Source organism: Anser brachyrhynchus (assembly GCF_964034855.1).
Source record: "Anser brachyrhynchus genome assembly, chromosome: 1".
NCBI classification, from domain to species: domain Eukaryota; kingdom Metazoa; phylum Chordata; class Aves; order Anseriformes; family Anatidae; genus Anser; species Anser brachyrhynchus.
In genome coordinates, this window is record NC_137694.1 from 10,738,402 (window position 1) to 10,757,422 (window position 19,021).

The window sequence follows — 19,021 nt, forward strand, 5'->3', positions numbered from 1 at the left end:
AAAATTCACTAAAATTCAGAAAATAGATCGTCTGTTATATAGAAAACTTCCATATATAATAACATATAATATATATAACATATACTATATTTTAATGGATATAATATATATTTTCAATGTACTATATAATTGTTAACAATATAAGTTTTATTATATATGTAGAACATGCATATCTATGTACTATAGGTATAGGTGTGTATTAAGATGGTAAAATATATATCCCTATGTGGTTTGCAAACCATTTAATATTCATTTATTAAAAATAAATAAGAAAAACAGTTTATCTTCCAATTCTCGTACTTTGGTAAGTCTGTATAAAACTGCATTCCTTGTGGTTACTAAAGTACAGCTTTTAAAATAACCTTTTCTTTATTTGTAACAAAGCCTAGGAACAGGGCAGGAAATGGCTTTTCAGCTGTTAAATAATAATCTAGTTCTTAATGCTTAATAATAAATATACTTAACTAGTAGTTCTTAATCTAAATTCTTAATCTAGTCCAGGTTGTTCTTTACATAAACTGATTTAAATGTGTATTAAATGATCTTGTCTCCTTGTTCGTGTCTTCTATTGGCCATTCTCAGACTTTCTGCTCTAAAAGAGGCCTCCTAATTTCCTACTTTAAGTTATTAGCTTGCTTATACACATTTTTTCTGTGTCTGTGCCATCCTTACACTTATATTCTTTTCAGGGTTGGGCTTGTTTTCTGACTCTGCCTCATTTTTCTGGATTAAATTACTCAAACTCTGTTTCCTTTCAGAAGACAGGTTTTCTGTTCTTCACCAGTTATCTTGGTAGCCAGTTGTAGCACTTTATCCACTTATATTCATCCCTTTGGCATATTGAACAGAAGAAACACACAAGTTTACCAGACCATGTGTCAAGCAATCTTTATACGGCTGTATTATCCTCTTCCTTTTTGTTGTCTTTCCAATTTACCATGACTGGGGACAGGACAGGAAGAATTGCTGGTGACGGGCAGTATCTATGTTGTAAGAAAAATTGTGAGAACTTTGTAATAGGTAATCTGCATAAACCAAACACACAATAACATCCATTTCTGAATTAATAGTTTTCAGACCACAAATACTATAAATTATAATGGGAATGAGGAAAATAGTTAAAATATGTTGCGTAAAGTAAGAGAGTTTTTGTACGAGTTGGCTTTTTAAAAATTATTTATTTTTTTTCCTTCTCACTTTCCCCAGCTCCTGCTTAGGACTTACTGATCTTACAAAATACTCTAGTGACTGAAAGGTAAAGGTACTGAAGGGGTGGTAGGTACCTTGTCAGACCAAAGACAGAACTAAATTATTCCAGAAGAACATTTTCTAGACGGTCTTTTGATTTTTTGTTTTTGTTAACACCTAATTAACAATTTTATAGAGAGAAGTCTGCATTAAAGATCAAGCATACCTCTATAGCTAGTTTAATTTGGGTGTCAATATGATATCCTTTGAAATGCTAACCAAAAGTTAGAGAAAAGTGAAGAAAGATTGGAGTTAATACCTATACTATAGCTATCTTTACTTTCTAAGTGGATGCTCTGTTGATATTTAATCCATGATATTTCCATAAAAATAAAACATCCTCATTTAAAAATGTCACCTGATTTTTAAAAGAAAGAGTTATTTCCAGTTAGAGGGCCTAATTTGAAGTCACTTGTAAAAACTAATAATAAATAGTAAATAATTCAGGGCTTGCTGTAATTACTGCAGTAAGTTCATCCTGTTTTTCATGTTACTTAGTCTCTTACATTGTGCTTTGCTCTAAAAAATCTTAAAGCTCTCCAGCTCACCTTTAATCAGTGATACCTTTCATATGGTTTGTCTTCTTACCCTTTTCTCATAAAATAAAATAAAATAAAATAAAATAAAATAAAATAAAATAAAATAAAATAAAATAAAATAAAATAAAATAAAATAAAAGTACTGTATGGCATTGGGTATGTCTCCATGCTCAAACACATGCTGGAATTTTTTGATATTAGAGGATGCAAGCTAAAAACTGATGTTCATCCTTCCCAATTTGTAAGATGCTGTTATCAGCAATATGTTGCTGTATACTAATGAGGGTGTCTTTTCTGTTTTATAGTGACATAAAGAAATTGTTTAAAAACTATGAGTTTGTACTGAAGATTTTATGACTTTATGTTGTATTAACTCTTTTTTTGTTGAGCTATAATGGAAGCTTAATTCTATCATATTTTCTTGACATTTTTATTCTCATTTCCTTCTCCTGGGCATTTCTTTTAATGAGTGTTCAGTGTGCTGTTCTAGCTATCAGCATGTGGTGGCTAAGCCAGTCAGCGCACATCATATGGCATTGCCAATTAATTTACTTGATTTGACACAGACACAACAGTATGCTAGACTTCAGTAACTTCTTCAAAGAATTATTTATAGAAGTGTCTGGGACATAATGTCAGATGTCTAATGGGTAGTAGAGAAATTGTTCATTTGAAGAAAAAAGTACATGACATTTTATCATTTATGCTTTTAATTAAAAGTGTAAAATAACTACTCTAAAAAATTTTCTTTCAGCAATCTTAGATGTTAAAACTATTTGATTTTGTTGATGTTTGCCGTGTTAAAAATTGCATTTTAATACTTTATTTCTTGAGCACCATAGAATGTATACTCTGAAAAAAATCTGATTATCCAGTAATTTTAAATTAAATTATGATAGGAAATACAAATGTTACTTTCAAGGCAAGAATTTCTAACTGACCTGTATATAAAATATCAAACAAGGCAACACCTGAAATAATGACCTAATGACCTATCCAGTTGGAAATTCCACTGTGTAATAGCTATTGCATGTTCAATTTTTAGACGGCCCCTCCTCTTTTTAAAAAAAAATTTCCTCCCATACTTCAAAGGAAAAGAAAAAATGTCTTTTCATTTTCTTAAATGCTTGTTTTGATTATTAAACAAACAAAAAAACAACAAAAAAATAGCATAACAAATACACCATTTTATTCAGTTTGTAATTTTTTCCCATTTTTAATTTTTTACCTTTCAAAATATGTAATTAATTCCTAATATAGTTAGCCAACACACAATAGAACACTTTCAAATCATCTGGTAGATGTTTTCAAGACTAAATACAAGTTATTAAAATGTTTACAACTAATTTGATAAACTTGGTGTATGTGTAAAAAACTTGGAGTATGTGTAAAAACCTTATTTAAAGTGTACGGTTTCTAAACACATATTCCTATGATGCGTGTATATATCTAGTAGTATGGTCTACCAGTGTGAGCGGATGGCAGTGCATCCTTTGGAGCTATGATTTATTTGCTCAGCCTCCATGGAGAGGTGGGATAAAATACTCCACAGTTCTTATATATATACATATATATATATATAAATTATTATTTATATTCTCTTTGAACTGGTTTCTAAACAGCTGTGATTTTTTTTTTAAATATTATTATTGTTATTTCTCTTGGAACACCATTCTAAGTTAAACACTTTCCCGTGGTATTCTGTTGAAAGCTTAAGTGTCTAAACTCAGATTTCCTATTCCACTGAGAGGACCAGTTACCTAGGAGACAGTATTCAATCTGGAGTCACTATAATCTTTCCTGGCCTTTTGTTCATGCTGAACTTTACATGAGAGAAATAGCATGCACCTAGATTTGAAGGGTTGAGGCTTAATTTGCTACCAGAATAGTTTTTCAAGTTGCTATATTTGAGAATTATCTAGGAAATATTTATTTGAGTCAGTGTAAACATCTAATAAAAATACCTTCAAAGTAAAAAATAATAATAAAAACCCCTTCTTGGTCCAACATATAATGAAATAGGAGTGAAATTTTCCAACAATATCTGTGTGTAACATTCTATTTAATTTAACATAAGCTGGAAGGAATGTAATTTTGAAAAAAAATTAGTGATGTGCTGTCACCACTATTTTCATCAAAAATCCATAACACAGCATCATATGAGCCTCTGTGAAGAAAATCAACTTTATCCCAGCCAAAACCGTGATAAAAACATGTCATAAAAAAGGCAACTTATATATTTAGTAGAATTTCTGTAATATCCAATTAGTATGGCCACAGACAGAAACCTCTGTGTCCACTCAGGTATATAAAAAATAAGCACTTGCATGTATATTCTTCCTTTGTGCCTACTTTTAAATACCATAATGTTGGGCTGCAAATATATATTTCATTCATAAAAATAATTAGTCAGTGTTATCTTCAAAGAAATCAGTGAGTCAACTTCATTAAACAGGATATGGAGCTGTAATACTTGCCATACGCTAGAAGACAATTAATGGTCTGCAGAGGCAGTCCCTTCTGTTCTCCCCAGTGTACGTGCAGCTGCCTCATCAGGGAACAGTAGCTGACACATTTTCTGATATAGTAAATAGCTCTCCGGCTTTTCAAATAAAGTTACACTCTGCCTTGTACGCAGTCCGGGGCCTATACGTTTAATAAATCATCAGAAGTGCATTCCAGTTCCTTTTTATTGATTGCATTTGCAGAGGAAAATTGAATCCATTCCTTGTCAAGGCCCCTAAACCTCATGTCATAAAGAAGGAGAAAGGAAAAGATGGATGGAGTTCATTGGAATTAGCCAGGAAGAATGATGCTTTGTATTGTGTGATGATGAATTTTATTTCTTCATCCTGCCTATATCAAGTGAAACGTAGCAGCTGAAGTACTTTGAAGAAGTAATCTTCAAAGACTTCTTTTAGCAGAATTGGAAATAAGCTTATTGAAGAGTTGTCTCAAAGTAGATTTTCTGTCAATTATCAGTCAAAAGCTCTTTCCTCTACAGAATGTTAACTCCAAAGGAAACATAAGTGTTCGTAGGACATGCATCATCTCAATAGGTGTGGCTATAAAACCTGTAAACATTTTGTTTTAGTCAAATATGCTTTTTAATAACAGAAAAAGAAGTGAAATTCTCACTTATATTCATGAGGCCAGTATAAACCCATGTCTTTCCAAATTAGGGTATTCTAACAAGTGGTGTGGTCTCTACTGTGAGCTAGTCAAAGTAGCACTGCATTGATTTTTATGTGCAAATTGAGAATCATGATGTTTTAGTGGGAGCCATCTGAAGAATAGTTTTGTTGCTGTTTATGAGGTTTTTGCTTTCTTTTCTTTGGTTGACAAGTTTCAAATCCATTGCTGTAGGCTTAAACCAGAATTTAGAGATATTGTTTTGAAATTGCCTATTACCAGAGGTATTGCATTAAAAGAAGCAAGGTAACTGATTTACATCTTACCTTTTGCAATCCAGGGTGTGTTCTTTAGCAGAAGCAAAAAGGTAAAGTATGTTGTGGAAAAACACATAGAAAAATAAATGATTAAAGCTGAAATTCTCAACACCCTTTTCCTTATTTGCTGTTCACTGGGTTAGTTAATGCAAATATGGGTGCATTCTAGATACAAAAGTGCTAATGAAAAAAAACAAACAAAAAACTGAATAAAGGGAGCAAGTTTGAATTACAAATAGCAAATGCTCCACGAATATTTTTTTCAATTATCAAACAATTATCTATTTATATAACAGTCCCACCAAATAAACTGTTTCTTTCATACTATTAGTAGCCTTTTCCCATATTTATTTCTTTTTTTTTACTTCTGTTTGAATGTTCTGCTCTTGTTGCTCACATTCAATCCACATTATTATTTTATTTCCAACTTGATGTGATTTTTTTTTTCTACAGATGCAAGTTCTTGGATTTTTTTAGGATGTGTTTTTCTCTGGGAGAAAATTGTCTAGAAGGAGGAGGGGGGAGGGAAAAGTGGGAAGTAAATAAGATTATTAAAATCGTGACTCTGATTGTGGGGCATCACTTCACCACCAGTATTACAGATAAGATCCAGAAAGCCATACTTCTTGCTTAATCTCCACAAATTTAATAAAGTGCTGAAATTATTTGTTCCAGTATATCTATTCGGTACTTCAGTACTTAGGTATTTTACTATTTGTAGATTGTCTTCTTAGTTTCTCCAGTTTTGTATATGCATGTATTTTAGAAATATATTTATATACACATGAGTGTGTATACGCAGGTGTGATGTACTTACATGTTCATATATATAAAACTTTGCAACATATGTTTGTATGACGCTAGATACTCTTTGCAATTATATTTGTAAATATATAGTAATATGGCTAATATATCTTAATATTGAATACAGTTCATTTGTTTGTAAGGTTGCTGTCTGAAGGAAATCTTTTCTTTTAAATATTGTATTCATTTTTGTACGTGAGGAGGCATAGCCACTGACTGAGGAGAGCAATTATGAGAGTGAATAATTTAATATTATTTCTGACCAGATGTTTTACTGAATATTGGTATCAGTGGCCTGATCAGGGTGGTAAAGTGGCTGACAGATTTGAGGATAAAGGCTGCAGCAATTTACAGTTAGAATCATAGAACAGAATCATTGAATTGTTTAGTCTGGAAAAGGCCTTCAAGATCATCCGGTCCAACCATCCCCCTACCACCAATGTCACCCACTAAACCATGTCCCTAAGCACCACATCCAACCTTTCCTTGAACACTCCCTGGGACGGTGACTCCACCACCTCCCTGGGCAACCCATTCCAATGCCCAACGACTATTTCTGAGAAGAAATGTCTCCTGTTTTCTAACCTAAACCTCCCCTGGTGCAACTCAAGGCCATTTCCTCTAATCCTATCACTAGTTATCTGTGAGAAGAGGCCAACCCCCAGCTCCCCACAGCTTCCTTCAGGTAGTTGTAGAGAACGATAAGGTCTCCCCTGAGCCTTCTCTTCTCCAGACTGAGCAACCCCAGTTCTCACAGCCGCTTCTCACAGGACCTGTGTTCCGGGCACTTCACCAGCTTCGTAGCTCTTCTCTGGATGTGATCCAGGGCCTCCATGTCATTTCTGTAGTGAGGGGCCCAAAACTGAACACAGAACTCGAGGTGCGGCCTCACAAGAGCTGAGTACAGGGGGACGATCACCTCCCTGGTCCTGCTGGCTACACTATTCCTGATACAAGCCAGGATGCCGTTGGCCTTCTTGGCCACCTGGGCACACTGCTGGCTCATGGTTAGGTGAGCATCAATCAGCAACCCCAGATCCTTTTCCTCTGCACAGCTTTCGAGCCACTCTGCCCCAAGCCTGTAGTGCTGCATGGGGTTGTTGTGACCAAAGTGCAGGACGCAGAACTTGGCCATGTTGAACCTCATCCATTGGCCTCTGCCCATCGACACATTCTGTCCAGGTCTCTCTTCAGGGCCTTCCTACCCTCTAGAAGATCAACACTTCCCCCCAACTTGGTGTCATCTCCAAACTTACTGAGGGTGCACGCATTGGTTAATGTTATTGTGGGTCTGGGGAATCTGTGGAGGACACTGAAATCTAAATGCTTTGTCAGACAGAGATGAAATAAGAGTTATCATCTCTGATGTGCCTAAAGTAAGTGCCCTATGTTCCAATGCCCTGAATGCCGCTAGGAACCATTGGCATAGGCTTCCACTGGGCCAAGTACTCTGTAAATCAAATGAGAAAATTGTAACATGAAGAACACAAACATCAAGTGTGAAAGGAAATTCTTGTCCGAGTAAATAAATGGCAGAGCTTCTAATGACTTCATGGAGCTGCTTCTGGAAGTAAGATCTGAAACAAAGTCAAGCTTAGAAGGAACTTAGAAAGAGTGCATATAATGGTTAATTAGGCAGTAGATCAAACTGGTTCTAAAACAGGTGATGGAACAGTACACATTTTAAAATGAAAATGAACTTCTTGTGGTACTGCAAGGAATTATTCCTCTTTCTCAAATAAGCATATATTTTTATAATTACCTACTTTACAAAGAGACAGGTACACACTATAAAATTTATTCTTTACAGGGAACGTCAAGGGTTGGACGTTTAATTTGATATTTCTATAAGAAGCTGTACTTTGAAATAGTAATATTACTTTAAAAATCCTCTCAAAAACACATAAACCTTTCTGCAAAACACATGGTGTAGCAATTTCCTCCTTAACCTTTAAAAACAAGCCTATAAAATTTAATGTTATAATCTCATTTCTGTAGTACCTGTAACAACCTAATTTTCAAACTGTTTCAAACTGTCAACTGTTAACTTTTAACCTGTCCTTATTTTTATTGTTTCTATTTTCATGGTATTAATGGGTTAGAATATAAACCCACATATAGAAATTTGTACTGTGATACCACTCATCTGTCTTAAATGTGAACTATTTTTCTTTCAACTTGACTTGCCCATTTGCAAGAGAACGTAAAATTTCTTTCTTGTGTGCAATACCATAGTGTAAGTAGGATCTAAATTATAGTCTTGCCTTTCTCAGGATTTATATCTACATCTTCAGTTGTTTTCAAATGTTTCTGTTTGTTATGTTGGTTGGTTGGTTGGTTGTTTTTGTTTGTTTGTTTGCTTTATTTTCCCATCTAGTTCTCTTTACATTCTTGGCTTGCTAATCTAGGTGTTACTTAGATGCCATTAAGCATCACAGAGGAAGGAAATAGAGCCCCAGCTGAAAAAACACCATGCTCTTTCTAAAAAAATGAATGTCAGCTATTGCATAACATGAATAAAATATTTGGGGGAGAAAATAATGAGATATTTAGAGCTGATTAAATGATGGTGAAAGAGATTATTTATCTATATCATATAATACCATTTTAGAGTGTCTCCCAGCATTTATCACAAAGGTGTAGAACATTAATATATTAGAAATAGAAATAGAAATATATATTTTTTTCATTAAAACAAACATCAGTACAGGACAACTTTGTGAATATAAATTTCTGTGTAACCGCTTAGCGTTTAGCTGATTATGCTTAAAAATGTGAATTTCCTTGTATTTTAAATTCATTGTGGAACTGACCCACCTTATAAATATTAATGTTCACACTGCTGATCATTCTGTAAATGATCACATCTATAAACATGAAGATCATGTTAGCATGCAGTAATGAGTGCATGTGGGTCCCACCTTAATATTTTAACTCATATACTCATTGTTGTCTTTTTCCTGTAGAATCCCCCTAGGGCATCAATTTGGAAAGGGAAATCTTTGTTAGCTTTTCTAAAATACTCACCTAGTTTTGTTGACATCATTCTAGTCTTTCATATTATACTGTGCTGTGATTAATAAAAACATCAACTTTATATGCCTGCATTTACATTTCTATAACTGGGAAGTGCATCTAGAGTAACATCTCAGAAACCAAGTATTTTTAGAAGATACTGATTGTATGAATAAATCAACAGTTACTGCATACAGATAATGCAATGGGAAGAAGAGAATGTGACGAACTTAAAGAAAATTCCCAAGGAAGAGCAATGTGTTTCTTTACATATAAATTGTTGATTAGTTAAATGAAATGTTGTTACTTTCCATAATAGTTTAGTTTGCTTTTTGCAGTCATTGGAACTTGTGTTAAGATGTAACTTTGTAACTCCAAATACGTTTTATCTTTGACAGCAACAATCGTGTTAAATGAACTCAACTGGACTGCTGCGTTGGATGATGTGTTCAAGCGGAACAGGGAAGAAGACCCCACTTTACTATGGCAGGTCTTTGGTAGTGCAACTGGCCTCGCTAGGTATTACCCAGGTAACTGAACTCTCCTAAAGAACTGTACTATCTCACATGCTGCCTTAAAAAAATATCTGAATTGTTTAGAAGAGATAAAAGGTAGCTAAAGATGACTTTATTACACAGGTGGGTTTTCTGTATATTAGAAATAACTCAATGACTGTGACCTTATTCTGGCATAAAGCTGGTATGAGGGGGAGGAAACTGTGGATGAAATATGTAAATAATTGTATTTTTCACAGGAAGAGGAACAGAAGATGGTGTCCCTTGAAAAACAGAACAGTTCAATTATGTTTTTTTTTTTTTTTTTTATTGCTTTCTGTGTGGTGTGTAAAGAATCTGTTATACATTTGCCAATGAGATTTGTACCTGTCTTGTTTTTAAAAGTGACTGACAATACAGATAATCCTATGGTTAAAGTCAGTGAAAGTACAACTGCACCATTCTTATGTCCTGCAGAGTCCATGATCTCTGACGGTTATGTTTTTACTTTTGGAGCTAAGGCCAATGAATACAACTTGGTTATTTCAACTAGCATCTGTTTCACCTGTCAAAGAATCCCATTAGTGGATAACAGAAATTAATATAAATAGGTGTATATTCTACCAAATTTATATAATCTGTAGCCTTAATTTGATATTTGATGTACTAGATAATGGAAAACCTTGTTTTATGGCAAGGCTTACTGTGCTACTACTGTTCTTTGTAGATGCTGTTGCCAATGACAGAATACTGTGTACACTACACATAAGATAATTGTGTATAGTGTCTTAATTCTTTTGCCTACAACTGGTTAAGGAAGAACTTTGAGATCCTTTCTCTTCTGTTAAACAGGATTGTTGCTGCTTCTGAGAGTGAAGCTGTTACTGTATCATTAGCACAACTGCTAGCATTGGCAGAGAAACTGCCTCAGGCTATTTTGCAGGAAGGAATGTATCACAGCACTTGAATCCTGTTTGTTTTGTCATGCTAGATACTGATGAAATAAATACAGTGAGACGTTGAAGAAAAGATAATATTGAAAATGCTAATTTCATATTTCTTTATTTCCAAGGGTTCTGTTTCAGTGCTTTTCAGATCTATTAGTAGTGTGTTTGGGATCGTCATTTATCACCACTTATCATATAATGGTGTTTTCCAAGTGCTGAAAAAGAAATGTTTCTTAAATACATCTCTGTGGCAACCTCTGGGAAATCCATTTTCAAGTGCAAAATTATATTATGTATAGAAAAATATATTCTTATGTCTAGCTAACCTGTCCACTTCAGATTCTTCACAGGAGACTCAGAATCTTTATATAATATTTCTTAGAGCACCTCTATAAGATGGGACAAACTTGTTTTCCTTATTTTGCAGGTGGATGTGGTATTTGTATATACTCCATTAAACACAGATTTATATTAAGTATAAAACTCAGAACCTTGCACCTCCTGCCTAGTCCTTAGCCATATGCCTATGTATTTATTAGCTGTCTAGTCCTGTCAGAAGATAAATTCATAAATCCCTGGAAATTCCCTTATCCCTAAATTTTACACACACACAGAGTAATCTGGAGCAATCTGGCAGTCTGTAAATTGTACATGTGTTATTCTGTGCACCTTCTTCCCATTTCCTTCCATTTATAACTCAAATTGGTAAGCTCTTTGTTTTTTATATTTTTAATCAGTTGCAAATGTGCCCATCTCTCTCTTTTTGTGAACTCAGTTTGCAGAGACCTATCTAACACACATAAATGTTCTGAAAAATGGAATCACACTTCATATATTGGAAGGGATGCCTTTCAGATTAGATTTTTGAAAATTATATATAACAAATTGTCAAACATTGCTTCATTATGTTGGTCTTAGGTAAGCCTTCTGCAAAGAGATGAGTTTCTCCATAGCAATGATATTTGTGAAAGAATTTGGAATTATCAAAAAACAAAATTAAAATGCATAGCTAAATCTGCTTATTATTAGCTGGGGTATATCTGTGCAGTCCTTTTTCTCCTAAAAACAGACAATCTTTGGTACCTCTAAGCTGTAGAGCAATTCCTCAATCACAGGTTTTTTGAGCTAATGTTTTTATCTGATAGTATCCCATTTCCTTGAGTAATGGGCTAGATGGCACCTCACTTCTGCCCTCAGTAGGCTCTGAGGCAGTCCTTGTCACCATAGTAAGCAGCAGCATTAAGGGATCATATTCATGGTTGGATAGTGTGTGAAATACTTTATAAATACAATAAAAAATTTTTTTTGTTGCATGTATCCTGTTGTTTCCTACCTGTATTCCATTGTTGGTACTATTATAGACTCCTCTAGCATCCCATACATGATCTTGTATAATTTTCAGCTGTGCTTTGTCTGACTCTTCAGAATATTTCTCTCAATCAAGGTGTCAAATCATTTTCCTTCTGTCTGTGACCTAGGCTGAGACACACAACATTTAGACCAATTCCTTTTTTCAGACCTTCTTCTTTATAATCAGTGGTATTAGGTTTAGATACAACGGTAATTAGATACAGTAGAATAGGGATCTCCATGTTATGTAAAATAGCTAACAGAAGCAGATCAAGGAAGTAATGGTACCAAAGTATTCACCTCCTCTAATATTATGATGTAATCAGTCCAAAGATTAGAAGAACTAGAAGAAAGGTGTAAGTATTACGAAGATTGTATAAAAACAAATATATGATGACATTTGCAATGATAGCAGAGCCAGTGCTGGGTGTAAAAGGAAACTAACTGTGCAGCAACTTCCTGTCTTTACCTCACAAGATATGCCAACAGAAATATTAGAGACTACATAGAGGTAGACTTGTGTGTTTAGAGATTAACAGATTACTTGCTTCATTTTGTTTACTAACATTTTCCCTAGAATATCCTTAGTTCAGCTCTCATTCTTGAAAACCAAGACAGAAATTGTAGAGAAGAGCCACAGATTCAGGATACCTCTATGGGCCTCAAACTTAATTTTTCACCTCTATCAGTCAGGCCTTTAGTCAGTTTAATGGAGTTTCCTCATACTAAGCTTCTCCTTCTTGAAATTATTTGACAAACTGTGTCTTGCCTTAAAAATATTTAAAGAATAATGAGGGTACTTAGTATCATCGTTTTCATTAGTTTCAGTGGCAATGTATTTATGAAGAGAAATGCAGTAATCTGGCAGCATTTTAACACGATCATTGAAATTACTAATTCATTTCACTCCAAATGGAACTTGCAAAGACATAAAATTGGAGGCATCACAATACGGTATTTCCAAATCCAAAACCTCCATTTCTAGAATGCTTTAAAAAACAGATGAAATAAAGTAATCCCAGATGATAAGATATTGCATGCACCTGCATAAAATAGATGAAATTGATGAATATTTTGGAAGGATAAATCTCATTCAACAGATATGGACCTTCTAATACAGAATGTAGTAGAACTTTTTAAAGAGTAAAGCTAAGTGAGAATATTCACAGAATCACAGAAAAGTTGAGGCTGTGAGGTCGGAAGGGGCCTCTGGAGGTCATCTGTTCCAAGCCTCCTGCTCAAGCAAAGCAGGACGTAATATATGCCTTTTTTTTTTTTTTTTTATAATTGATTTTTCTTCAGTGGCAATAGCTCATGAAAAAAAATAACTTTTTTATCTTGAAACCATTCCCTGTGGGCTTGCACATGTAGAACTTCATTGACTTCATGTAGACAGGAAGGTCCTTTAATATAGATCAGACTGCAGATTTAATTTATAATTAAGCACAGAGCTGTGGACAAGTCTGTTACACAAAAATAAATTAATTTAATTAAAGTAGTTTAATATGGTTTTACAGATATTAAGTTCCTTAAATTTTCTCAGGCATCTATCCAGTTAATTTTATTGCTAAGTTTTAGAAAGCAGATTTCCAAAAGAACAATTTACTATCAATTTTTTGGCAAGCTTCTTGGAGATGTAGGTGCAAACCAATCACTTCCTCTTTTAATCTTGAAATTCTTCTTAATGATAGAGCTAATGGGGATTATAATTGTTAATCAATGTTTCATTAAAATACTGCAATGGGAAGCATATTATTTTCACTGCAGTAATTACTAATTAAGCAAATTTTAAAAAACACTACTATTAATCACTACCTCACCTCTCTCTATTTATTTTGTTTTGTAAGACGAAGATCCTTAATAAAGGATGTATTTTGTTTTGGACTGCGGACAGCAGACATTTATTGGCAGCTAAATATGACATAAGAGGCTTTATAGTTATAGCAATAAATATACTTAAGAAAGTTTGACTGCAAAATGTAACTAGAATAAAAACACACTCTCAATTTTGATGAATGTTTAGTAATGAAAAACTGCTGTGTCAGTAATGCCAACTCAGCTCTCTCAGGGAAGTATAGTAAGTAGTATTTGCCACAGTGTAATACTAGAGAGGTTATTAATGAAATGAGTAGTCTCAGATTCCAGCTAGTGGGTTTTATTTACCAATAACACTTCCATGACAATCTGTAAATAGATTCAGTATCCTTTAAGAAGAATTGTTGGATCTAGACTCATTGTGGCAGTATTTGGTCTGCAGTGCAGTGAAGATGGCCGCGTGCCATAGGTGGTCAAGATGAGATCAGAACAGTTGAGACAATTGGTAGCAAAAATAAAACTGAAAAAGAGGTACTGTTCTGTTACCAAATGTTCCAGATCTTCCCTCTTCCATCTTGAAATTTAACATGGGGGGCTATGGGAACTTAAATTTAAAACTTGCTCCCCAAACAGTACATCTGGCAACATCCACTGTCCTCAAATGCTGCATAGCTCTGTGACTTGTTTGTTTGTTTGTTTGTTTGTTTTTCAAAGAGGAGAAAGCAGCCTCCAGCCTGCAGCTCTGTGGCCTTTCTTTTATCACAAATCCCAGACATATATTTTTCATCCTTGTTTGACATTGCCCATGTTATAGAAGGAAGGAGGGAGAGGTAAGGAAATGGACAGAAGAGGGTTTTGTTTTTACTTTGCCCAGGTTCATATAACTACAGGAAAGCCAGTAGTAAAAAGAGCTACAACATCAACTTCTCAAGTGAATGTTAGGAGCTTCATACTCATGAAGAAAAATAGTATTTCCTAAGGAGACCAACTCTTTTCCATACTTCCAGGTGAACTAGACATGCATCAGCATTTTGAGATGTTGGTAGTCCTGTCTTGTGTGGAGATAGCACTCTATTTCCCTGAAAAGTATTAAATTCAAGTTGGGAAGCATTAGTAGAGTTCAAATCCCTAGCTAAAAGAATAGATAATGAGATTGCAATTTTGGCACTGAGTGTGCCAATTCTTAAAGATATCTGAGCATGTCTTAATCGTGTATACAGATGTTTCTTAAGCTCACCTGCTCCCCCAGCTTTAAAGTTATATCTGTACTGGTAAACAGACAAGTGAGAGTTTTATTTGTGTTCTTTCAGACAACTCCACAGCATGACTGAAGGAACAGCTCATGCTGACAGTCTCTTTGGGTGGACGGCACCATGTTTTCTTTCATCTATAGTACATAGTTCTTCTATCCTATTCTGGGTGGCTTTATGTTCTGAAACCCCTCTAGATTTTCCTGTGCTATACTGCATACTAATTTTCATCCTCAAAACAACATCTGATGGGCAACAACACAACCTTCAACTTGCTTCAGATATTTTAAACTTCTCCCTCCTCAAAATAATTTGTATGGTGAAAAAGCAAATAGTTGTCACCTCTATTTTATTTATCACTGTATACTAAATCCTTCATTCTCTATTAACTGCATGCCAAAACATCTTTATTTTTAAGCTGTTTTCACTTGTTCTTCTCAAGTTGATAGCCCATTACAGCTTATTTAAATGCTATACTAGTTTAGCAAAACCTAGCTTTTCTATAGCATTTCTTTTCATCTTTCTCAGGTCTCAAAGCATGGTCTAAAAGTAATAAAAATATCATTGTTCTCATTTTGCATATAAAAGAAATAGGCATAGAGAGATAACATGGCTTTCTCAGTGATTCTCTGAAGGTTAGGAAATCAAACCAGATATAGAAGCCAAGTTCTTTTTAGACTCAGTGTACTATTATATTCATCAACTCGTATTTAAACTCATAGCATTGTCTAAACATTGGCAGGTGTGTTAGTCATGTCACGATCTTTATATCACTGCTGGAGAGTACAGTGATCAGAACTGTACAGTTCTCTCCCTTTTTATCACAGATTAGCCTTGGTTTTAGTCTTACTTTGTTTATCTATCTAATTAGTATGATATGTTAAGAACTTTAATTAGGTAGAGAAAAGTCTGTTTACATTGCTAATGCCAGTGTTTACTATGATATTTTGATTTCCTATCTAATTAGGGCTTTCTAGATATCGAATGGAGAAATTTTACAGATAAAGAAAGAGAATGGTGTTGTTGATTTTCCAGAAAAAAAAATATTTTTGCTCCTAAAGTCATAAAATTCTTGGATTAAATATATGGATAGAGGAGAGCTAGCATTGTCTTTTCCTCTTAATAAAAAATAAAATAAAAAAAATCTCCAGATGTTAACGAAGCAGGTCTCACTGCTGCTGAAGCTTTCCCTTCTTAGACAAATTAATAATGGAACAGGTTTGAAAATCAATTTCTAATAAAATAAAGTGGTATCTCTCCAAATGAAGGACTTGCTGTGCACAGCTGCTCTTGTGTTAACCATTAACGGCAAGCAATAGTGTTGCAGCTATGATATTGAATTCTCCAAAGAAAGTCATTACTGAAGCAGATACTAAGAGACTAGAAAGCCTAAAAAATCCATACAAAATGAATAAAAACCCTCGAAAAACTAAGAACTTCACTTTTTTTTTTTTCAAAAGGCTTCATATTTTATAGCTGACAGTTCCTGTTAACAATTCAACATTTAAAGGAGCCTTCAGAGTTTTTAAAAAACAAACAAAAACCCACCACCACCAAAAAAAAAAAAACCAGCTTTCCCAGTAATGCAGCTTATAAATAATCAATTAGCACATTTAATGTGAAGGTTGGATAATTCTGCTTTTTGCACTGTAAAAAGCATCTTTGAGCAGTATTCGCTTCCTTTTTTCTTGACATCTAGGAGGAGAAGACATGGGCTGGCATAATTTTGTTCTAGCTGTACTCTTGATATGGAAAATCTTGCAAGATGGTTATTTTTCAAAACTGAAGCGCTGAATATTGTGGTCGTGTGAGCAAATCCACCCAGTTACAGGCTAATGTGTTATTTCTGGGGAATTAATCAACATTGAAGCCAGCAGTCCACCATAACTTCATGCTGAAGTTCATGCCATCTCTGTTTTTATAATACAAATTGAAATCTCCAGAATTTGCCCTAGAAAAATGCTATCTTGGTGCTTCTGTAAATCTTCTCAAGCTTTAAGGATGCTTCAGCTCCCTTGGGGTGAGCAATACGTTTATGGGGGATGAAATTCAGTCTATATATTCAAGGGCAGAAATAATTGCCTGCAAACTGAGATAACACAGACACCTGAGGAGCTAATTTTAAGTTGCAGACTGAAGTACTCATGTTTCATAGGTTCAGATCAGTTTAGTGTTTTTTTTATTTGTTTGTTTTTGGCATCTTGGGATGAATAAAACCATGGATTTGGTTACATATGACCTGTTCCCATGTGAAACTCACTGCTGGACTGATTGGGAATGAAACACAGCCCAGTATTGTTCATAAACATATGGTCAATACATTCTGAAAAACCTCTGTGAGATGATTATTCTCTTTTTTTTTCTGTATGGTGATGGTACTATAAAAGTTGCAGAGGACATTGCACAGAGCTTTCTTTGTTAGGTAGGTTTTACCTGAAAACAATTTTAGCTCTTGGCAATTTTAAGTCACTGTCTGAATAAAATAGTTAAGAAGTAAGTAACTGTGTTCAGTCTTGTCTGAACATCTTCTGTTCTAGTGTGGAATTGGTGAGGAAGGATCTGTTTTGGGGGGGAATAGTACTAATCAGTTATTCTTTCGAGTAATCATTCTGGTAGAAGTATCTTGAGTCTTAAGTATACTGGTGCAAGCACTTTGCGATGATTAATGTTAGGGATTATTAAACTTATGGCTACATTTTACTTTTAGCTACCATGTTGCATAACTTTTCACATTTTACTGAAAAATAACAGAGTAATTCTGCAAGGCTGCTGCTGCCACACCAAAATTCACACGACATTTTTCTGAGTAGTAAGCTAAGGAATACCACATTTCCCAGCCAGTGTGGGCTATCACCTACCTGAATGCACTTTTGTTCACATGAACTCACCAAAAGATGAGAGGGAATATGAAACGAAGCTAAGAGCTGTAGGTTACACAGCAAACTTTGTTCCATCATTGGAAATCTTCACTGAACCTGGCACAGGGAACTGAGTGGTCTGTATTCATGGATGTTTTGAATATCCATATGAATGTTTTCCTGAGAGACAGCTTTGTAAAATTCACCTTTAACAAATACTTGTTTGCCTAACCCAGTAAAAGCAGTATTAACGTTTACTACCTAGTACCCATTGAGGTGGAAAGGAATATAAAGTTTGAATCAGAATAATATAATGCTGTCTGGGATTTGATAATTGGCATTTGTTACCTGTATTACTGTAAATTTTTAGCCTTTTTCTCCAAATATGTTTCAGGGATGCAAAGCTGTTAATAATTCATCTGTGCTTCTTTGCTTCTTGTGCATGCATACCTGAACAGTGGAGCAGGGCGGATGTAACTGAGGTCTCATTCATTAAGGCCTTAGAGAAAGTCCATAACACTCTCCCATGCCTCTTTGTTTTCCCCACGTATGCCATAATCATCAAATGAGTTAGAAATGGGCAGATGCAGTCAGGATCTCCCTTGAGCAATACTTTCATTTATGCTTCACCCCAGGACAACTTCTGTACTGCATGAATTGGTTTTGTATATAATCAACAAAACTGAGGATTTCCACTATGTGTGCGGAAATAACAGAAAAACATGCCTTACTCATGCTTGAAATATAGCCAGACCTACAACATCCATAATGCAAACAGCAGAAATAGGAAGGATATCAAATCCAATGAATAATTTATAAAATATCAAATTAACCATATGCCAAACAAGAAAATCATCAAAGGATGAATAAAGACTAATGTGTGCACCAGAGAATCAGGTAGTGTTGATGTAGTTCAAAAATATTACTATGCAACAATGAAGTACACCAAAGGTGATCTCATCAAGATGTTCTCTGAGCCAGAGTCCAAGGCATCTGTTTAAAATGCACGTTTTAAACAATAGGCTATATAGATCAACATGTAAATCTGAAGATCACTGATCTTAATTTTTTTTAGGAAAATGTCTAATAAACTTTTTGTGTATTTCATGTTTTCTTTCACTTTTATACATGAGGCTTTAGGCAGTAAGACCCAAGCCAGTTTCCCCAAATGGTTTTGTAGGGTGTTCTGTACATGGACCAAGGCAATGCATGTTTGTTTTTTTTTTTAATTTATTTTTATTTTTTGAGTTGT

General features: G+C 34.5%; 1 protein-coding gene across 14 annotated transcripts in view; it reads left to right on the forward strand.

The window, feature by feature from the left end:
• Window positions 1–19,021, forward strand: part of CACNA2D1 (calcium voltage-gated channel auxiliary subunit alpha2delta 1) — a 407,082-nt gene that overhangs the window by 277,140 nt on the left and 110,921 nt on the right. For all 14 annotated transcript variants that reach the window (XR_013952784.1, XM_080597562.1, XM_080597555.1 and 11 more), the window contains one exon: window positions 9,454–9,585. Coding sequence is in view for 13 of the 14 variants with exons in the window: in XM_080597562.1 (XP_080453688.1) it covers window positions 9,454–9,585 (132 nt within the window). In the remaining variant the exon portion in view is untranslated. The remainder of the gene's footprint in view (window positions 1–9,453; window positions 9,586–19,021) is intronic.